A 24,315-nucleotide genomic window follows, 5' to 3' on the forward strand; every position below is an offset into this window, starting at 1 on the left:
TGTCCATACTGTTCACATGCATAGAATACTTCCATCATCCATCCATTCACCATCTATGAAACAAGTATTGGTTGTTTTCTGTTTCAGGCACTGTGGAGTTAGTAAACAATAAGGCAATTAGGGCCTTTTGTCCTCATGGAGCTTACTGGGGGACATTGCAAAATGAATAAATTAAGAAGGTATTTGCACACTAGGATCTGTTCAGTCTGAAGATCTGATTTTCCTTCCTCATTTAAAGAGGCTTGGTAGTTTTATATTACTTCAAAGTAAAGTCTAACACCTTTTTTTTATTGATTGTTCAAAACATTACAGAGCTCAAGACATATCATCTTTCATACATTCGACTCAATTGGGTTTTGAACTCCCCAAATACATAATACAGACTCACTTCTGTTACATACTCACATTTTTACATAATGGCATATTAGTGACTGTTGTATTCTGCTACCTTTCCTATCCCCTACTATCCCCCCTCCCCTCCCCTCCCCTCCCCTCCCATCTTCCCTCTCTACCTCCTCTGCTGTTGTTCAATTCTCTCCCCTTTTTTTCCCCCCACCCCCTTGCCCCTCATAACTTCTTATAATTTTGTGTATCACTGAAGGTCTCCTACCATTTCCATATGTTTTCCCTTCTCTCTTCCTTTCTCTCCCCCCATTCGTCTTAGTTTACTGTTAGTCTTTTCCTCATGCTCTTCCTTCCTGTTCTATTCTTAGTGGCTCTCTTTATATCAAAGAAGACATTTGACATTTGTTTTTTAGGGCTTGGCTAGCTTCACTTAGCATAATCTGCTCTAATGCCATCCATTTCCCTGCAAATTCTATGATTTTGTCGTTTCTTAGTGCTGCATAATACTCCATTGTGTATAGCTGCCACAATTTTTTTATCCACTCATCTATTGAAGGGCATCTAGGTTGGTTCCACAGTCTAGCTATTGTGAATTGTGCTGCTATAATCATTGATGTGGCCGTATCCGTATAGTGTGCTCTTTTAAGGTCCTCAGGGAATAGTCCAAGAAGGGCAAATAGCTGGGTCAAATGGTGGATCCATTCCCAGCTTTCCCAGGAATCTCCATACTGCTTTCCAAATTGGCCTCACCATTTTGCAGTCCCACCAGCAGTGAACAAGTGTGCCCTTTTCCTTTTTACACAACATATAAAACAGATCTGGCCCCTGCCTGCTTCTCTAGGCTCATCTCTCTCTCTTGCTTCCCATTTTATTGTCAAATAATAATGAACCAGTGGTATGTCTTTGTACTTGTTCTTGTATTACTTGACTCTATACCCCTGCTGAGGTATTCTTCTCCTTATTTGTTTGCTTAACTATACAGAGTATTCTCTAATACTCTATCCCTGCATTCTAAGCTGAGTTAGATAACTCCCCTTCGCACTCTCTGATGCCCTGTCCTCATCTTATCACTGGATCTTGCTGTTATGTTAAAATACCCTGTGTCTAAATCTTCATTATATCGGGAGCTCCTTCAAGGCAAGACTTTTTTTTTTTTCTTACTTTTTGGAATGGTGCTTGGTACATGGCTGTTATATTATACATTTATGTTGAACTAATGAGGTACCAACTTGCTAGTAGTCCATTGCCTTATTATACATAATAAGTATCAGTAGGGATGGAGAAAAGAGACTAATTGCAAAAAAAAATTTATAAAGTATAATCAAAATTTAGTAGCAGATTAGATGTAAGAAAAATTTAAGGTAAGGAAACTTGTAATTTCTGGTTGTGCCATTATCTAATAGAGGGACTCCAAGGGAGGGAAGTAGGTGAGGTACCATGATAAACTCAGTTTAGGGTGTGCTAGTTTTAAAAAAGACATGGTTAGGGCTGGGAATATCTCAGTTGGTCCAGTGCTTGCCCTGCTTGCACAAAGCCCTGGGTTCAATCCCAGCACCATACACAAAAACAGATATTGTTAATAATACTACATTTTTATGTGAAACCTCACAAACAGAAGTTAACTGTGGGTGGTGATTGGATGTATTAGTTAATTTGACTGTGTTAATTATTACACAGTCTATACATATAACATGCCATCACATTGTATTCCTGGAAAAAATATAAAATTTTTGTTTGACAATTAGATGTTTTTAAAGGAGGATTAAAGTCTAGGAAGGAAGTAATGAAGGAAAAGAAGGGAAAGAAGAAAGGAAAGAAAGGAAGGAAGAAAAGATAAAATATGAATACAGAGCTTGTGAGAAGTCAAAACAGAAAACCATAGTTTGGGAGTTATCTACCTGTTAATGGTTTGAAACTATTGCAGTAAATATTCCCTCAAGAAAAACGAGTATGAAGCCTAGAAGATGGTTTCATGAATGAGATGGCCTTTTAACTATAGCATTTCAGAAAGCTCTTAAGGGACTGTTGAGTAGGGAGAATTATATTTTCCCTTCAGTGCTTGGGAAGCTCTGAATTTCGCTAGTATTTTAATTATTTCACAGGTGATTTCTGCTTTCTTTATATAATTAGTTGGGATATTAAATCTGAAGATCATAGGGTTTGGATACCTATTTTAATATTTTTTTCTTCTGGACCAGATTTCAGATATTGAATTTTTATCTTAGTGTTTTCTTCCTTATCATCATTTTGCTATTTATGTCCTGGTATCATTGATGAACCAAGAACTGAATAAGTACTGTGATTTGTTGATTTAGAAAGATTATCCCTAGAAATGTTCTGTCTGGCTCAGTGATTCTTATGATCAGCTTGGTCATTGTGTCCCTGTAACTGGGAACTCCTATCATGTTCCTCCTTAATCTACTATTTATGAGGCTCAACAAGCCTTCATCTAAATCCTAAATGTTGTTAATCTTTAATGGCTTCCTCGGGTTTGTATGGGAGGATTGGGCAGGAGGGTATTTTAATGTGTCTGGCAGCACTGTTAAGTTTGCTGTTTCCCATTACTTGAATGTCATCTAATTTTGTATTAATCTTTATAACATAAAGATTAAAAATAGGCCCCAAATCAATATTCCTTTCTTCATTGTTCTCCTGATTAGGCAGAATATATGAGAGTAAGTGAAGTATCTGAGGGGAAAACAAATCTTACCACTTAACATGTCTTGGTTTGAACAGCTTTGCTTAGGCCTAGAGCCTTAGTCCTTCAGAGTAAGAATGAGACTAACAGGTGAGTCATGTTATTATCATCTACCAGACTGAGACTGGCTTATATGACCATCACTTCAATTTCTACAGAAATAGACGTTTTCTCTGTACCAGTAGCTGTTTACTTTTTTTCCCACCTAGTACATTATAAAGATGCAACAATAACAGTGGCATGCTTGGCTGTGATTCTTTCCTGGGATTTGGGAGCTTATCAGAATCTCCAGGGGTACTTATAATTCGAAAAAGTCCCCCAGGTGTGATTCTGATTTGCTTCCTTCTCCTTCTCCTCCTCCTCCTCTGAGAGTCACTGTTTCATTAGAAGTTTCAGCATTAATTGGCATATTTATTACTGTCTTCTTGCAAAGTTAGGCTTATTAATTCCCATATTTCCCCTTTGAGTGGTCCCCTTAATTCTTTTGAATATCATAGCTTCTGAAACCAATGTCTGCCTGTCACCAGAAGTGTAACTATTACCAGAGCAGCCCTATTAGTGTTTGGAAACCTGTAAAATAAGGAGGTTTACACAAGTTTGAGGCTGAAGTTTAGTTTATTTACATAGAAACCCTTTGCAAAAGTCTTACACTCAAACCTAGATTTATATTAACATCACTCTCCTCTCAGTTTTATTTCAACTTTTGATGATGAATTTAAAATGAAGGCTGGGATAGCTAACACCCAGGTTCTGTAATTAACATTTTGAAATACTTGCTCATTCATATAACTCCTCATGTACTCTTCCCTTTACCCATCTATTAATTCATTTTTATGCATTTCACAGTAAGTTGTAGGTATCACTAAAAATTTCCCTTAACACTTCATTATATTTATCATACACTAGTATTTTTCAGTATTTTTCTTTTGATTATAAAATTTACAGTGAAGTGTCCCAGTATTCATTACCTGAGTTTAAACAAATGTTAAATCTGTATAACCCAAATCCCTATTAAAAATGTACATTTTAGACCCCCCTTGTTTCTTCTCACATTTTGTCCTTTTGATTTCTATGGTCTCTCAGTGAAAGGTAAGAAAAGTTTTGTCAGTGCTTATAGGACAAATAGAGATCACTATGTGTAATGACTTATCATCACATTTTTCTTCTCCATTGCCTGAAGTACTTTGTTTTTCAAATTGCTTATGAATGTTTCAAAACAGGAGACCAAATGAGAAACTTAACTTTTCAGTTTTTAAACAATTTATTTTGGAAAATATCTAAGTGTAATATCTTTCATCTATTTAGTTAAATATTTTATAATACTAATTAATGGAATAGTTTAGAATAAATGTTAATATGTGCTTGTTTAAAACATATATATTAAGCACATAAAGCATCTCTAGACATCATAGCCTATCCTGACAAAAGTGTTTTGCCATTTATTTAAAAATATCAGTGAAACATAATCTGCCTTTAGGAAACACAAAATTTCTCTCACTATTAAGTCTTAAATGTTCATCATTTAAAGCCTTGATACCAGGTAGACAGCACTTATTTTGCCAATTTTAGAGCAGGTGAACATATTTTAATATTCACCAGTATATTTTAAACGTGGTATGATTTTGAGATTTTTTTCTTGGATTTTACAAGGATCATCATGTATTTCAAATAAAATAATTCTAGTCCCAAAAGTAAATTGATATTTCCATAACAAAAAGATATAGCAAACACATAGTCGTTTGCATATAGTTCCTGAAATATTGCATACTGGCTTTGTCAGTACTGGTAAGTCCATTTCAAGGATGTCGCCCTTAGTCCATTAGTTTGGATAATGAGCCCTATAAAGTACATTTATAACTTGTGGCACTGCAAGGAGATGGATTCTAATTTTCATCCTTTTATCTAGACACATTGAAAGAAGGTCAATGGAGGGTTCTATATGATTCATTGTCCCAACACATATCAGATGACAGAGACCTGATAATGTCCATGCATAAGTGTTTTCCTTATTTGGAAACAGCACTTGAAAGAAATCTTTCTATGATCATCCTTTGAAGTAAAGTGGAAACAGATATTAAAAGAAGCTCTATCCCCCCTTTTTTTCTGTTTTAAAACATTATCAAACGCATGAGAGATAGCTATTCTTGAACAAAAGAGAAAGCAATACTTAACAGAAAAATAAAAAGCCTTCAGTGGCTTGTACAGATGGTGAATAATATAACAAGATATTTAATCAACTTTTCTTTCCTTTTTTTCTTAGAACTGTTAAGGGGGGGGGGAAGGCCCATTTTCTAAACAAAGAAAAAACTTCCTAACACATGGAAAGCTTACAATTACATGCTAATACTTTTTATAACTTGTTTACTAATTGTAATTAAATAAGTATTTGAGTTGTATTCCATGTTCATTTTATAGATTAAAAGATGTCAAAATAGCAACAAGAATACATATTCTGTAATTAATTGTCAGTTTTGTATTTGAAAATATAGAATTGTAGAAAATTTTGTAATATTCACAAGGTTTTATATTCAAACCCAGTAGCTGATTATTTTCATTTTCTTAATATGCTATGCTTATCTTCTTTATAGATGTAAAGCAATTATAGATCAGTTTGGTCAGAGAATAATCTCTAAGCATTTCCTTGTGGAGGACAGTTACTTTTCTGAGAACACATGCTCACGTGTGCAATACAGGTAAGGCGCCCCTCTACCCACAAGACAAGGGAAGGTGAAACTTAATGCTCTGTGATTGTATTGACACTTCTCTAGGATTCTCTCCTTCAAGTAACATGTAAAGTATAGCAAAGTTAAGTTATATTCAGTATCTTACCTTTCTTCTCATATAGAGTCTTTTTGGGGGGATCTTAGCCTAATTTCAACTCTTTGTTTCAGCTGGGGTTTGTCTGTAGGTCATATACTCTTGTTTCATGAGCCAAGAAAAGATTAAAGCAGAACTTGACTTGATTTGGGGGAGGCAACACTTTTATCCTGACTTGAATCTTTGAAACAAACCTTCTGGTGGTTATATAACTATAAATGTTACTTTTTCATGAAATTTGAATCATTGCTTTACTCTGTGTATTACAGGCAGATCTCCAGGGCAGTTCTGATTACAGACAGATCTGTACTAAAATCAGATTCGGATCAACAGGTAAATTCAGTTCTAGAAAAATAAAATTCTGTTCTAAAAATAAAAGTTGTGTATGTTAAGATGGAAAACATACTGTTTTGATATACATGGTGAACTTTTGCTGTAGTCAAGCTAATGAACATGTATCTATTCACAGTTTCCTTTTTTTTTGTAGTGAGAACACTTAAGATCTACTCTTAGCAAATTTTATGTATACAGTGTAGTAGTATTAACTGTATCCTCCATCCTGTGCATTAGATCTCTCAAACTTCTTCCTGCTTGATAGAAAGTCTTCTCTCCTTCAACCAATTCTCCCATTTTGTTCACCCCCAACCTTTAGCACCTACCATTCTACTTGGGCTTTTATGAATTTGACTTTTTTACATTGCACATATGAGATGATATACAATCTGTGCCTGGTTTATTTAACTTATCTTAATGTTCTGAAGATTCATCCATGTTGTAGTATACGATAGGATTTCCTTTTTTAAGAGAGAATAATATTCATATATCCCACATACATGTATGTGAGATATGAATATTATATACATAATATCTATACTTACACATACTCTATTTATTCATTGACATACATGTATATGGAATATTGAATATTATATGAGTATTATGTACATATATCTATATTATATATATATACACACACACACATACACACACTGTATTTTATTTATTCATTGATATATACTTAGGTTGTTTCCATATATTGGCTGCAAGGAATAATACTGGAATGAACATGGGAGTGCAGAAATCTCCTTAAGATGCTGATTTATTTCTTTACATATATACCCAGAAGCAGAATTGCTGGTTCATACAATAGTTCTGTTCTATAATTTTTTGCAGAACCTCTACACTGTTGTCCATAAAGGCTATATTAATTTACATTTTGACTAATAGTGTAAAAGCATTCCCTCACCAACACTTGATTATCTCTTATCTCTTCCACATAACCTTTCTAACAAATTTGAGGTATTATCACACAGTCTAGTACTTTTTATAGCATTGTTAACTAAATCTACATGAAAGTATGTACAAATAAATATTGGTAAAAGTATATCAACCCAAATGTACTAATATTTTAATACATTTTAAAAATAGATAAAGGAAATTATGTAATAGCCTTGATATCTTAATTTATTCTATTAGAATAAATAATTGCATCTGTATAACAGAGATATTCTGGGAAAATTCAACATGTTCTTCATTTTTACAACTTTCTATGAAATTGAAAATATATTGTTAACAGAAAAAAAAAAAGAAAATCATTGGAGAATACATTTAAAAACCTTAGAGAAAAAAATCTTATGGTAGACAACACAATGGTAATAATGGAAAGCCCATCATTAGGCCTCATATGATTTAATTTCAGCATGCAGTCTCATTTATGATATTTCCTTACCTCCATTATTCATTTCAATATCTTTTTACTTTTCCTTATCCTTGACTCTGTAGAAATGTCTCTCTGCCTATCATTTTTTGTCAGTCTGCATACTTAAATTCAAGGGGTATATTCCCTTTTTCTTCTAACCATATTTTACAATGACATAAAATCAGTTTACTCTGTAGGTGTGACTCTCAGATCTAATGCTACTGCTAAAAATAGCCTCCTAAAATTCCTTAAGTTAGAAGGTTCCTATTATATAAAACAGTATTTGAGTGGAGAAGTTAATTAATGGTCCCAGTTGTTATTGCTAACAAAATGAACATTATATGAACAAACATCAAGTATATCTGTTATACATATAAGCATAAATACTACTTTTATTTAATTATTCAGCAAACAACAAGTGCCTTTTACCTGTCAGCCAGTGTGCTGGGTTCTGAGGAGATAGTGGTCACCTGATAGCATCTCTCCCCTCAAATAGCATACAGTTTGGCGGATACAGATACAGACAAGTAAGTAGCAAGTACAGTTTGGTGTGACAAGTGTGAGCAAGAGTATATATAAAGAATGGTATCAGTAGCTATTATATCACTTATCACAGTGGCCTTTCACTGCTGGTTGGCTTGACTGTATCTCCCATTAAGCAATGAGACATCAAACACTGTGGAATAACTAAATGATTATGACTAAATACATGACCATAATTGGAAAAATGTCTTAAGGACCCCACCAAGATGTAATAACGACTTTTGGTTCCTGTAATTATCATATTTTTTTCTGAGATACAATCAATAACCTTACTTGAACTCTGAGAACTTAACTCTCTCAAATGTCATACAGATAATAAAAGCCATTTAAAGAGAACTCCTTCAACCTTCTAATATCACTTCCAGAAAATTTATGTTGACTCCAGTCTGTTCTTTCTATCATGGATAGTAGCAAAGAGAGTGAAGAGGAACATAGATATATCTTGAGCTCCAAAATGTACATCAAGTAACATGGTTATGATTATTGAAATAATTTATAGATTTAGAATTTGTTGTAGTTGTTTTCTCAGTGGGTTATCAATATGACATTCCTACTTATACCATGAGCATAAAACTTATAGGGAAAAGTACAAATGGGGCTTTCCCCTTTGGTAAGCATTTCCTACATGGGAGGATATGATTTCCTGAGACTAAGGATTAACATTGACATTTCAGCTTTACAGAGAAACAGTGATCCAATAGTCATTTGGAATCTTTTAAATGTAACTCTATATAACATATCCCTAGTGCCTAGGCAGCATACTGTATATCAGAAACCAATTCTTAATAATAATTTCATGCTTTACTTCTAATTCTGAATTTCTGGTTTTATTAATGAAGTCCTATAATTAATGTGAAACCATTCATTTTGAAGCATTTCTTATAAATTTACTTTCCATATTTCATTGTCCTTGGAATTGGTAATGTATTTAATTCTTAATGCTCTGTAACTCCTATTTGAAGCCATTATGAGTAATCAAAAGTCAATTGACATGGTCTGATTTCAAACAACAAAGTGCATATATTTCAAAAGTAAAAGTTACAATTGCATCCTTGAAAATAGTAGTTGATAAATTTAATAAATATTAAACACTTGAACAATTATTAAATTATATGAACACAACATATGATAAAGTACAAATAATGCAGAAATTAAATATCAAGACAAATAATACATGTTTCAAATTCTATTTTAAAATTAAATCCTATAAGCAATTTTTTAAAAATATCAAGGGATATTTAGAAGTTCGGAAGTTAGCACTCTAATGATAGAAGAATACAAATGAGATCTAAGAGCTGTGTCTGATATTTTGTTTCTGCTTTTTAGATTTCCATTTTAATAGTACCAGCAGAGGAGCCAGGAAGTTTTTCTGTTCGAGTCATTGAGTTATGTTCTTCAACGATGACATGCATGAAAGGCACCTGTAAGCATATAGTTGGGTTATTTGTGTTTTTTGTTTGCTCAAGGAGTAAGGGAAGGGGGCACTGTTGCAGTTGCCAGATTGTATTTCTGGAGATTTTTTTCCCTTTATTATTCGTAGTATTTATGCATATAATGTAAAGTCATACAGTAACTCATTTCATACCTTACCCTTGACTGAAAACATTTGTTTGGCTAAATCTTCACAGCCATGATTATCTAGTTCTCCCGTGAAGTGGTTTCTGTGACTTTCCCATTCTTTCTATAATTTTTCTTTCTAGGCTGCTTGGTTTCTTCTTTACTTCCTGCTTTAGCTGTTCAGGCTTCTGTAACAAAGTACCCTACATAGGATAATTTATAAGCAACAAAAATTTTATTTTTCACAGTTCTGGAGACTGGGAAGTTTAAGATCTTGGTGCCAGCAACAGTGTGTTTGGTAAGGGCCTGTTTCTCATAGATGGCACCTTCTTTGTGTCCTCAAATGTTAGAAGGGGCCAATAGGATCCTTTGAATGCCTTTTAAGAAGTTAATTTGTCAAATTTATTTTAAATGATACATAAAAACAAATATTTTATATACCCATGAAATATACACTGTGTGATGTTTAAGTCAAGTTAATTTCTACTTTGTGAAACACCATTTCTTTGTGGTGAAAACTTTCAAAATAATTTCTTCTAGGATTTTAAAACGTATAATATGGTATTGTTATCTGTCATCCTACTGTGTATTTGCACACAAGAGTTCTTGCTTCTGTCTAATTACAACATGGTAGTCATTAATCAACCTTTCTCTAGGCCTTCCTCCCTGCTATTCTTCCAGTATATAGTAACCACCATTCTATTCTCAACTTCTATGAGATCAACTTTTTTAGAGTTGATCATCTCACTCATCTACATGAGATGATATAGTATATGACTTTCTGTGCATGGCTTATTTCACTTAACAGTGATCTCTGGTTCTTTCTATGTTGTTACAGATAGCAAGATTTCATTCTTTTTATGACTGAAAAGTATTCCAGTGTATAATTGAACCGCTTTTTTTTTTTAATGTATTTGTCAATTCATGTACACTTAGGTTTTTTCCATTTCTTAGCTATTGTGAATAGTGCTGCAATCAATATGGGAGTGCCAGCATCTTTCACCTAATTTCATTTCCTTCGGATATGTACCTAGTAGTGAGATTGCTCGATCGTATGGCAATTTTCTTTATAATTTTTTTTCAGTAATCTTCATACTGTTTTCCACAGTGGTTGTACTAATTGACCTTTGCACCAACAGTTTCTAAGAGTTACCCATTCTCTACATTATTGCCAGTGTTTCCTAGGGTTTTTTTTTTTTTTAAATTCTTATTCCATAATAGTCATTTTGAGTGGAGTAAGTTGATATCTCATTGTGTTTTGACTGGCATTTCCATTATGGTTAGTGATTTTCTTTCATGTACTTGTTATCCCTTTGTATTCTCTTGAAAAAATTTTATTCAGGTTATTTGCCCATTATTTAATCTGTGTTTTTTGTTTGTTTTGAAATTGAAATTTTGGAATTCTTGACGTATTCTGGATCTCAACTCCTTGTTAGAAGTATAATTTGCAAAGATTTTTCTCATTTTCTCCAGATTGTGTCTTCATTTTGTTGATTGTTTCTTTTGCTGTGTAAAACTTTTTAGTTTGGCATAATCTCATTTGTCTCATTTTATTTTTTGTTGCCTGTGCATTTGTGTCTTATCCAAAAAATCATGGTGAATTCTAGTGCTTGGAAGTGTATCTCATATGTTTTATTCCAGTAATAATGTAGTTTTGGGTATTTACATTAAAATTTTTAATCCATTTTGAGTTGTCAGCTACATATCGGCTATTGACATGTAGCATCACTATTGATTTTTACATGTTTTACTACTAAGAGTTTCAGTTACATTCCTCTAGATTTTTTTTTTTGTACTTCAGATTGAACTTGAGGGTGTTTAACTACACATCCCTAGCCCTGCACTCCACTTTTTGTTATTTTTTTATTTTGAGACAGGGTCTCCTAAATTGCTTAGGCTGGCCTTGATTTTGTGGTCTTCCTGTCTCAGCCTCCCAAGCTCTTGGGATTACAAGCATGTGCCACTGTAACTCCCTGTTCTGCATCTTTATGTTCTATTTTCCCAGCACCAGTTATTGAAAAGACTGCCTTCTCCATTGTGTTCTTAGCACTGTTGTCTAAAATCAGTTGACCATAGATATTTCAGTTTATTTCTGGGATATTTATTATGTTCCATTAGTCTATGTGCTTGTTTTTATGCCAATACCACACTGTGTTGACTACAACTTTGTAGTCTCTTTTGAAGTCAGGTAAGTTAAAATTGTGCTCCTGATTTGTTTGTTTTTTGGCTCAAGATGGCTTTGTCTATTTGGGATTTTTCATTGTTCCATATTAATTTTTAGGTCTTGGGGCTGGGGTTTGGCTCAGTGGTAGAGTGCTTATGTAGCATGTGTGAGGCACTGGGTTGGATTCTCAACACCACAAATAAATAAATGAAATAAAGGTCTATTGACAACTAAATAATATTTAAATTTTTTTTAAGTCTTTGAAGAATGGCATTGGTAATTCGATAGAGACTGCCTTGAATCTGTAGATTGCTTTGTGTAGTATGGGCATTTTAACAATATTCTTTCTTTCATCAATGTTTCATAATTTTTATTATACAGATATTTCAACTCTTTGTTAAATTCATCCCTAGATATTTTATTCTTTATAGCTGTTGCAAATTTCATTGCTTTCTTGATTTCTGTGCCAGATAATCGGCTATAGATATGTAGCATCACTACTGATTTTTACATGTTGATTTTGTATTCTGCAACTCTGATGAATTCAGTTATTACTTATAATAATTTGTTGATGGAGTTTGGGGGGGGATACATACACACACACACATATGATTGTGTCATCTGTAAAAAGTGATAACTCAGTGACTTCTTTTCTAATTCGGGTATCTATCTTTTACTTCTTTCTCTGCCTGATTTCTCTGGCTAGACCTTCCAGAAATGTGTTGAAGGAAAGTAGCAAAAGTTTATATCCTTGACTTGTTTCATATCTTAGGGAGGAAGCTTTCAGCTTTTCCCCTTTTAATATAATGACATCCATTGGCTTGGTACGAATATCCTTTGTTATGTTGAGGTGTGTTCCTTTTATACTTCATTCGTGCTGTGTATTTATCAGGAAGGGATGTTAAAATTTATCAGATGTCTTTTATACATTTATTGAGGTGGTTTTTGCCCTTCATTGTTAATGTGTATGTAAAACATCTTTGTGTCCCTGGAATCAATCCCGCTTGATCATGGTGTATGATAATCATTTTAATGTACTACTGGATTCAGTTTGCTAGAATTTTTCTTCTATGTTCATCAAACATATTGGCCTGCAGTTTTCTTTCTTTCTTTCTTTTTTTTTTTTGTGGACCTTAGCTGGTTTTGTTATCATGGTATTGTTGCCCTAAATTAATGCATTTGGAAGAATGCCTTTATGGGCAAAAATTTTTAACTAATTTAGTATCATGAGGGACTAATATGTTTGCTTTTATATATGTGTGTAAACGTGTGTGTGTGTGTGCGCGTGTGCACGCACACACACACACAAATATGTGCTTTTACTGGACATCATTTTATAGGAAATGAATTCCAAAGAGATTATATCAGAGTAATAGTAGCAGTAGTCATATCCAAATAGTTGCAAGCAACCAAATTGTAGGTTTTTCTTTTTGTTTCCCTTGATTTTCTGATTTCTCTACAATAAGAATTTTCCACACCTTATTTAACTGGAGCATTATAATTGCACATAATATGGGATTTGATGTTACATATTGGTTCATGCACAAAATAAAACAATATAATTTGACCAATATCCTTCCCTATGACTTTCCTGCTTCTTTCCATCTTCCCACCCCTTGGTTCCTTTCCTCTATTCTCTTCATCTCCCTTTGTTTTTCATGTGATCACCCCTACCTTTATTTAGTTTCCTTTTTTCTCTCTAGTTTCCACATATAAGAGAAAATATATGACCCTTGACCTTCTAAGTTTTGCTTATTTCACTTAACATAACGGTCTCAAGTTCCATCCATTTTCCTGCAAAAACATAATTTTGTTTTTCTTTATGGCTGAATAAAACTCGTATAATAGAAATTTAAAACAGACATTTATGCTAGGAATATAAGGAATCATCAGCAACATTTGTCATTGTGTGATCAAAATTTGATGTACCCTAAATTCCTTAGTATTTTCATGTTGATTATGTATGATGGAATCCACCATTTTGTTTGCTTATTTCTTGGCTGCTACAATATATAAGTATCTCAAGTGGTCATTAAATTTAAACATCGTCTGTTTTTTCTTCATTTCTATTAAATTTTCCTACCTTATTAAATATTCCTAAAATTTAAAAAACTTTTAACATTAGTCAGCCCTTCCTTGACCCCTTACTCATTTGTCACTCGTATTCTGTTCCTGCTTAATTTATTTACTTATGTGTATCTATATATTCTCCCATCCCCAAACATTTTTTTCCAGTTAGTGAAATTAGAAAATATTTAGAAAAATCTTGCTACTGGTTGTATTCTAAAGTCATATGGAGCATGAAGTGTTACTGTTACCTTCGCATTTTCTAGGCATTATTATAATATTTTAAACATCCCTTGGAAATTGTTTAATTTTCAATATGGTCTCTAATTTGACATTTATGTAGTTATCTTAGTGGCTTTTTAATGTGAGTTATATTTATTCATGGAATCAGTATAAAGAGATCAAACAACTTCCATAATAATTAAATTCTTCAGAGTGCAATTTGTGGCAAGAAATGGTGGAAGAATATCTCTGCCCTATCCAAATATAGGAGATCACCAGTTTGAAATGTATTCGTTGGCTGCATCTGTTAAAGCAATTTGTGATGAGACAAAAAAGTCAATTCATCTGGGTAACTACTATATAGTTCATCTTTAGGCCTGCTATAAATAAAACTGAACCAGAGAGAGAGCAAAATTCTTTACTGAAGGTCATAGGGTGATATGTATCATTGAAATATTATATAATAATAGCTATTATATAGAATTTTCTGGTGGCCATTCATTATTTTATATTGTTCTTAATTCTATGAAATAGGTATTATTAGTTCCATATTACAGATTATCAAGCTAAAGCTTAGAGAGTTTAATTAGATTGTCTAAGTTCATGCACCTTAGTAAGTGGTTATCTGAGATTCAAATAATCACTTGATTCAGGGCCCACACAGATCACCACTATGGTAGTGCTGAAATTTTTAAAAATAATGATATTCCCCACCTTTAAATTTTCTTTTTTTCTTTGTCTTTCTTTTTTGTTTTTAGTTATAAATCATAAACTTTGTGGAACTGGGGTAGTGGCTCATCTGGAGAGCACTTACCTCGCATGGGCGAGACCCTGAGTTCTATCCTCAGCACCACATAAAAATAAATAAGTGAAATAAAGGTATTGTGTCCAACTACAACTAAAAAATAAATATTTAAGAAAAAGTCATAAACTTTGTGCCAACCCTAGAATTATAGGATTCTTTTTGTCTAACAATAAAGAAAATATTCTAACATTCTGTGATTATTGTCATGCAGTAAACATTTTTTGAGCTCCCACTAAATGTTGTGCCAGTGGTTATAAATGAATTAGGACTATTGCAAAAATTCAGTGTTTATAAAGCAATTTACAATGTGTTGCAAAGAGTAAGGATATAATAAATGACTGCTTCTGTTTATAACATGAAGGATAATATGAATGCATTACTAATATACTGGATTACAGATATTACTTTTAGCAAAATATTATTCATTTTAATATTAACATGCTTTCCCTTGCCTTTGGGCCTTTGCACATATTGTTCCTTTACCTAAGTGTGACCTTGCAAACCAGTTAAATTCTTCTTTATCTTTTCAGATCCTGATTCAAATATTACCACCTTTCCAAGCATTTCCTGACTCATTCATGTAGTTAGATTCTTGTTCCTTTTTCAAATGGAACCCTGCCTGTACTTTCTTCTAGGTTAACATTTATTCCATCTTAATAATAATGATATGTATCAAGCATTAAGTACTTACACTGTGCATTCACATGGTCAATTCAATTTATTCTTCACAGGTATGAGATAGGCCCATTTTCTTTTCTATTATTCAAATTAGGAAACTGAGGCACAGAGAAGGTAAATAATTTCTCCAATGGATGAGAGAAGCAGAATTTGAATGCAGGCAGTCAGGTTCTAAAGCCCACACTTTTTGCTACTCTACTGCTTCTCAGAGCAATCACAGCATCATTATCTTTGCATTTCTAGTCCAGAAATTAGTATTTGGAACATGGCTTATAATTTCTATTCCTAGAACAAGTACTTTTTGCTTAGCACCATTGAAAATAAACCACATGCAAAGTCTTGATTCAAATATTAAAGATCCTGATTCAAATATTACCACTGCTGCTTTTTTGTTTGTTCATGAGGATGAAGTTTTACTTTTTTTTAATTTTGTGGTTGTAGATGGACAGAATGCCTTTATTTTATTTTTTTAATGTGGTGCTAAGGATCAAACCCAGTGCCTCACACGTGCAAGGCAAGCTCTCTGCCACTGACCTATAGCCCTAGCACTACTTAATGTTTTTTTTTGTTTGTTTGTTTGTTTTTTGTACCAGGGATTGAACTCAGGGGCACTCGACCACTGAGCTACATCCCCAGCCCTGTTTTGTATTTTATTTAGAGACAGGGTCTCACTGAGTTACTTAGAGCCTTGCTCTTGCTGAGACTGGTTTTGAACCCTCAATCCTCCTGCCTCAGCCTCCTGAGCCACTAGGATTACAGTAGTGCACCACTGTGCCCAGCTATGCTTATTTTTAATTGGCAAATAATAGTTTTATTTACAGGATATAGTGATATTTTCACTTATGTTTACTCAAAAATGTTACAAGAGTAGATTTCAAAAGTTTTACCAAAGAAACAGTAATAAGTGTCTGTGGATTTGTTAATTAGCTTGATTTAATCATTTTCACTATAAACTTACATCTTGTTTTTAAAGTGACATTTTCTAACTTTAATGATAGAGACTAAAGTTTCTGGGAAACCTATCCACTAGCAAATGCAAAACAAAGAAATTTAAAACACACTATCTTTATATGTCATGAAATTGAAAAGATAATTTTTTAAAATTCATATACCGAATTTTGTGGGAATCAATTTCTAGCTTGATTTTATAGTAAATTAAATGAGACTACAGGATGCTGGGGCTGTATAGCTCAGTGTCAGAGCACTTGTCTAGCACTGGGTTTGATCTTTAGCATTGTAAATAAATAAATAAATAAATAAATAAATAAATAAATAAATAATTTTAACAAATGAGACTATGGCTATTCTAGATAGAATATTGGCAAAAGAGTCTACAAAATTGCCTCATTTAGAATTTAACTTTTGAAAAGTTTTTCATTTATTGTGTCTTGATTTCTTTATTAGAAATTATTAATTCTTCATTAGAAATTATTCAAAATTGTTTTGAAAGATCCCATAATAACTGAAAACCCCCAGTGGTCCATATTTTGCATGTGTGGAGAAAGCCACCAGTCTTGTGTACATGTTTGGTAATGTATGACAGTATTGTAAGCAAAATTAGCCAAGATACTTTTTTTCTAAAGCTCTCTTCAGCTACAACTTTCTCACTGCCTCTTCTATGATTAAATTGTTTATGTGATTTTTACTGTAGCTTAATCAATATATTAATACACAACCAGAGTATAGACAAATAGACTGGCTTTGTTTTTTTTTTTCTTTTTTCGTATTTTTTCTTAATCTCACTGAGCTTATACCAAGAAGATTGACTGAAGGAGATAAATTTGAATTTATTAGTTATATTTTCCTTGTTCCAGAGAAAAGAGAAGTTCATGATCATTTTTAAATCTTTTATACATTCATTCTATAATAATGTGTTATTTTAAACTAGTTAGTAGTTATTATTATAAGAGTGTTTGATGTGATATATAGCAAGATTTAAGAAAGATACTGAGATAGAAACTGACATTTTTATCATTCATTTGCTTTTATTACTTAATTAATGTTTGGCTTGTTTTCATTCTCCTTTTCTTATTCTCTGGGCCTGTTCACAGACATTCAGAAGCAATTTGTAACTTGGACATCAAAGGTCTTTAATGGTTTATTTTCCTGCACATGCCCTAATTGAGCCTCATTGATGTCACAACTAGTTGCAAGTTGTTCTGTTCTTGGTCTGTCTTTTAAAACAAAATCAGGCTGATAATATCACAGAAGGCTTTAAACTATCCTTTACCTTTCTCTTGATTTTTTTTTTGTTTTGAGTCAGAAATAAGAAAAAGAAGTGAGTGAGTATACCTACTATGTGATTATTTTATATATCTAAACCTTTTCCTAGATCATTTATTTTCCTCTTTTGAAACTTCCTGATTACAGACAAATTAGTTACTTTAGAATGTTATATTCTTTTTTCATAATACATGTAAATTACTTTTAAGAGTTTTGTCTTTTCTCCCAAGCCTTTATGAATAAAGCACATTCTGAACTTAATAGAGCATGTTTTAAAATTTACATAATTGTTACTTTACAGTAATTTAGAAACACATTTTCATTACCTTCAAGATCACCAAAAGTTGAAAATTCTGAATATGAATATTTGTGGCATAAGATCCCACCTTTTGGATCCCACCTTATGAATTTCTCATATTTATATTAATTATGATGTTGAACTGTGAATGATCATCTATTTCCTCATGGTTATTAAAAATCAAAAAATAAAATAATATTTGGGAAAGAATATATTCTAAATGTTGTACAAGTTTTATGTTTTTAGATTATTAACTAAATGGGTTTTGTTGTGGTTTATTTTCTGTGAATAATTACTTAAGATTAGTAGACAAATATATTTAGACTTTGGTCCCATTTGTACAATTGATAGGGATATAATCAGTTTGTTTAGCTAAGTGGAACCAAGCATGTTCACTTGTCCTAAAAATTGAGGCTGTAATGATGAAATCATGAGCTAAGCTCATCATTCTTCCTGTTGGAAGAATCACTTGACAAATGTTGGCAACCACTGTAAATAATGCAAGTAAACCTGAATAAATCAAACATAATCAGTATATATACCAGTGAGACTGTGTGACTTGTCCCATTCCATACAAGTAATAAAATGAAATTTACAGAAAGTAAATAATGTGAGCTTTAGTCATTTAAAGTTCAATTATTTAAAAAAGAAATGTATTTTAAAGATTATTCATGGCCATATTAGCTTGTTTGTGTAAGATGTACTTTTTACAAAGGTATTTAAAGAACAGATTGGAATCCTTGTGTAAAAAATTATGTCTTTTTTGTACATTTTTTGGTAATCTTAATGTTATAATTTTTTAAATTGGCAAATAATTCCCATTTTTACTTATGGGGTACAATGTGATGTTCTGACCTACGTATAACATTGTAGAAAGATTCAATCAAGTGAATTTAATTAGCATTTCCATCACCTTATCATTTTTTTGTAGTAAAAACATTAAAAATCTATTCTTTTAGGAATATATGTTATCATTAACTGTGGCCACCCTGTAGGGATATTAAAATGTATTCCTTGGACTGGGGCTGTAGCTCAGTGGTAGAGCACTTGCCCAGCAGGTGTTGGGTGCTGAGTTCGATCCTTAGCACTGCCTAAAAATAAACAAATAAAATACAGGCATACTGTCCATCTACAACCACAAAATATTATTTAAAAAAGTATCTCCTCTGTCTTAGATGTTTTACTTTTTGATCAATAAATCATTTTTCTTGATCTGTCTACCTTCCCAGCTTTACCTTCTACCTTCCTAGCCTTACCTTCTGCCTCTAGTAATGGATTTTCTACTGTTCCTATAAGATTATTATTTTTAATTTTTAAAATATTGTATACCTTTATTTTATTTACTTATTTATATGTGGTGCTGAGGATCAAACTCAGTGCCTCACACATGCTAGGCCAATGCTCTACCATTGAGCTACAACCGTAGCCCAGGTTAAATGTTTTATATTCCACATATAATCAGATTATTCAGTATTTGTTTTTTTGTACCTGGACCATTTCATTTAGCCTATTATGTTCAAATTCCATCCATTCTGTTTTTAATGACAAGATGTCCTTCTTTTTAAGGCTATTTTTATGTGTGTGTGTGTGTGTGTGTGTGTGTGTGTGTGTGTGTGTGTGTACACCATATTTTCACCTAAACCACCTATCTTTGTTGTTGTTTTTGTAGTGTTGGGAAATGATCCCAAGACCTCAAGCATCCTAAGTAATTGTACTCTCTCAATGAGCTATGCCCCAAACTCAACCATATTTTCTTTATCCATTCATCCATTGATAGACACATTGCTTTCATGTTTTGGCTATTGTGAATAGTGCCACATTAACAGGGTTATAGATGTCCCTTCCTATGGAGTTATTTCAATTCTTTTGGATTCATGTCCAGAAGTTGGATTGCTGGATCATACTGGATTTCATTCATGTCTGATTTAGCATAGTTCATTTTTTTAACCATACCAATCTATAGTTAAAGATGTATTTTCCTTTTAAAATGTTACTGATTTTAAAGTTATTTTCCCACTTAAATAAATATGAGGAAATGAGAGCATTTAACTTTGTTATAGTTCTTCTGCTCTTAGCTAGTGAGAGTTTTACATGTTATTTTTTCTGAGCACATACTAAGAACTCAGATATTGACTAATTCTGACACTCAGTTTGTCTTTGTCTCTGTTCATTACCTGTTTCTCAAATTAGCACATTCTTAAATCAGCATCTTTTTTGTCTTCTCATTGAAAACAGGGTAGAAATTTAAGACAGTTTACTGTATAATTCAGGGTTCACCTGTACTGTGGTACTTGTTATTCACTGTGTCACATTTAATAGAGTATAATACACAAAATTTATTTCATAGTCTTTGTGAAAGAGGATCTTATATGTTAGGCATCATGCAATAAGATGCAATGTGTAATTCTCTTGGAGTTTCCTACCTTTCAACAATTGTAATTTTTTCTTTTTAAAATCACACTTTATATACTTTTAGCGGGGTACCAAGGATTGAACCCAGGGGTGCTTAACCACTGAGTCACATCCTCAGCACCTTTTGTGTTTTATTTTGAGATAGGGTCTCGATAATTTGCTTAGGCCCTCAATAAGTTGCTGAAGCTAGCTTTGAATTTGCAATCCTCCTGCCTCAGCCTTTGAGTCACTGGGACTTTGTAGACTTTTTATTCTTTATCCCATGCTGTGCAAATGCTGCCACATAGTCTTAAGTGTGTGACCAATAATATACTTAAGACATTAAAGTACCTTGATTGTTTATAGTCACTTTGACTGTTTAGTCTCTAACAACTTTTCACTGATGTTGCATTGCTTTAAATTTAGCTTGATTTGGAATTTGTAAAACTCTTAGGAAATCCTACCCTCATATCATAGGGAATTGTGTATATGAAAAGAACTTGCAAGGCAAATAAATAGTTCAGTTAACAGAGGAGATATGTATTAATATGCTATTTTATAGTGGTAAACAGGCCTGTTTAAAATTCCAGCTTTTACTTACTACTTGACTGATCGTATGCAGGTTACTTAATCCTTCAGCATCCCTGTGTATATAATAAGGATTATGATAGTATTTACCTCAGGATTGTTATCAGGATCAAATTAATATGAACAGGTCATGGCACTTACAAGTACTTACTAAATGTTAGTTTTTACTTTAAAACTAAATGCAGAGTAGGAACTGGAAGAGTCATAGGAGTATGTTGTAGCAAATGAATGGAAGCCCCTAGAGACATATTAGTGGGCTGAGCCAAAGATTGCCCTTCATTATTTTTTTAAAAAATCATTCTAAAAGCAGACATTCAGCTCGTGTAACAGATGTCTGCAGCAGAAATTAATATCCAGAATATATAAGGAATTAAAAACCCACTAACAAAAAACAATTCAATTTCACAATGGGCAATTGATATGAGTAGGTACTTCTCAAAAGAAGAAATTCGGATATTGGGTTGCTTTTGTTTTTGTTTGTAATGCAAGAGATTAAACCCAGAGCATCAGGAATGCTATGCTAACACTTTACCACTGAGCTACCCTCTTAGTTCCCAAAAAATTTATGAAAAATTTTCAACATAATTAGCCATCAAGGAAATGCAAATCAAAGCCACAGTAACATACCATCTCATCCCAGTTTGAATGGCTTTTATCAAAAAGAAAGAAGTACCAAATGTTCTTGTGCATGTGGAAAAAAGGGAACTCTTATTCAGCATTGGAACTGTATATTGTACAGTCATTATGGAGAACAATATGGAGGTTCTTCAAAAAACAAACAGTAGATCTATATGATTCAACTATCCTATTTCTAGATATATAAGGAAATGAAATTAGTAAATCAAAGATATAACTTATACAACTTCATTTATTGCTGTACTGTTCACAGTCTCTAAAACATGAAATCAACCTAGACATCCATTAGTGGATGAATGGGTAAAGACAATATACTACACATACATAAGGAAATATTTTCAGCCATAAAATAATAATTTCCTGTAATTTGCAGAAAATGGAACTTGAAGACATTATGTTAAGTGTGATAAGTCAGACACAGAAAGACACTGCATAAGTGTCATAAGTGGAAGCTAAAAAAAAGTTGATCTGAATCTATAATAGTGATTGCTAGAGGTTGGGAAGGGTTGAAGGAGAGGAGAAATAGGGGGAGTTTGGATAGTGGGTATCAAAATACAGGTATTAAAAGTATTTTGTTCTAGTGTTCTATTACACTGTGGGATGACTGTAGTCCACAAAAGCCTATTATATATTTTATAAATGACCAGAAGACAGGAGCTCAAAAACTCCAAACACAAGCCCGGCATAATCGTGTACACCTATAAGCTCAGGCACTTGGGAGGCTGAGATAGAAGGATCACAAGTGGGCTGGGGATGTGGCTCAAGCGGTAGCGCGCTCGCCTGGCATGCGTGCGGCCCGGGTTCGATCCTCAGCACCACATACCAACAAAGATGTTGTGTCCGCCGAGAACTAAAAAATAAATATTAAAAATTCTCTCTCTCTCTCTCTCTCTCTCTCTCTCTCTCTCTCTCTCTCTCTCTCTCCTCTCTCACTCACTCTTAAAAAAAAAAAAAAAAGAAGGATCACAAGTTTGAGGACAGCCTGGACAATTTAATGAGACCTGGTGTCAAAATAAAATAGAAAGATTCAGGGATTTACCTAAGTGATAGAATGCACCTGGGTTTAATTCCAAATACTAAAAAAAGGAAAGAAAGGGAAAAAAAGAACTCTAACATAAAGTAAGCATAAAGAAATTGAAACCCTAATCTGGACATTACATATGTTACATGTATTAAAATATCACACTACACTCCATAATATGTTAATCAAATATTTAATAATATGTAAATGCTAAATATCCCAATTTGATTATTACGCATTGTATGCATGTATCATTATCACATTTAACCCATAAATATTTACAATTTGAATTATTTTTAAAAAATAATTCTCCAGCAGAGATACCTCCAAAGGAAACTAGTGTTACCTTTTATTGAAAATAAAAATGCCTTGGTTAACTTGTTAAATCAATTTTCATTACACTGGAAATGAAGTAAGGAATGGTTAGAAGACTATTTAGAATTTCTTATTTGGGGGCTGGGGTTGTGGCTCAGTGGTAGAGTGCTCACCTATCATGTGTGAGGCCCTGGGCTCCTCAGCACCACATGAAAATAAATAATTTTAAACATGTCTTATTTGGTATAAACACTGTTCAATAGCACATCAGATATTTAGCACACTCTAATGTGCTGTAATCCCACTTATTCATTTTATTTTCGTTTATTTTTTGTACTTTAGAAGTCTTGTTAAGGAAATTGTTTCCTGTGCTGACATGATGGAGTGGTGGGCCTACATTTTCTTCTAACAGTTGCAGGGTTTCTAGTCTAATTCGTAGGCCTTTGATCCACTTTGAGTTGACTTCTATGCAGGGTAAGATAGAGTGGTTAAATTCCATTCTGCTATATTTGGCTTTCCAGTCTTCCCGGCACCATTTGCTAAAAAGGCTATCTATCATTTCTCCAAAATGTTTTTGGCATTTTGACTAGAATAAGATAACTGTATTTATCTGATTTTTGTCTCTTTGTCTTCTATTCCATTGGTCTTCATGCCTGTTACTGTGATAATACTATGTTTTTTTTTTTTTTTTTACTATAGCTCTGTAGTATAAGTTGGAGTCCAATATTATTATGGCTCCTGTTTCACTTTTCTGGCTAAGGATTGCTTTGGCTATTTGGGGTCTCCTATTTTTTTTTTCTAAATGAAATTTATATATGCTTTATCTAGTTCTGAGAAGAATGTTATTGGCATTTTGATGGGAATTGCATTGAATCTACACCATGCTTTTTGGTAGAATATCCATTTTGACAATATTAATAATGCCTATCCAAGAACGTGGGGGGGGGGGTTCTGTCTTCTAAGGTCTTCCTCAATTTTATTGTTTAGTGTTCTATGGGTGGTTTACCTCTTTTGTTAGATTGGTTCCCAAGTATTTTTGAGGCTATTGTGAAAAATGAGCTAGTTTTCCTAATTTTGTTTTCAGCAGATTCACCTTTGTAGTATAGGAACACAATTGATTTATGGATGTTGATTTTGTATCCTGCTACTTTGCTGAATTTATTTATGAGCTCTAAAAGTCTTCTGGTGGAAATTTTTGGGTCTTCTAAATGGAGGATCGTGTTATCAGCAAACAGATAATTTTAGCTC

At 33.0% G+C, this 24,315-nt stretch overlaps 1 protein-coding gene across 3 annotated transcripts in view; it reads left to right on the forward strand.

Annotated features, from left to right (window-relative positions):
* The window catches only part of Chm (CHM Rab escort protein), a 165,679-nt gene that overhangs the window by 120,632 nt on the left and 20,732 nt on the right, over nt 1–24,315 (forward strand). For all 3 annotated transcript variants that reach the window (XM_005328844.5, XM_021728773.3, XM_021728775.3), the window contains 3 exons: nt 5,632–5,736; nt 6,130–6,193; nt 9,429–9,525. In XM_005328844.5, the coding sequence (XP_005328901.2) occupies nt 5,632–5,736; nt 6,130–6,193; nt 9,429–9,525 (266 nt within the window). The remainder of the gene's footprint in view (nt 1–5,631; nt 5,737–6,129; nt 6,194–9,428; nt 9,526–24,315) is intronic.

Source organism: Ictidomys tridecemlineatus, chromosome X (assembly GCF_052094955.1).
Source record: "Ictidomys tridecemlineatus isolate mIctTri1 chromosome X, mIctTri1.hap1, whole genome shotgun sequence".
Classification (NCBI taxonomy): Eukaryota; Metazoa; Chordata; class Mammalia; order Rodentia; family Sciuridae; genus Ictidomys; species Ictidomys tridecemlineatus.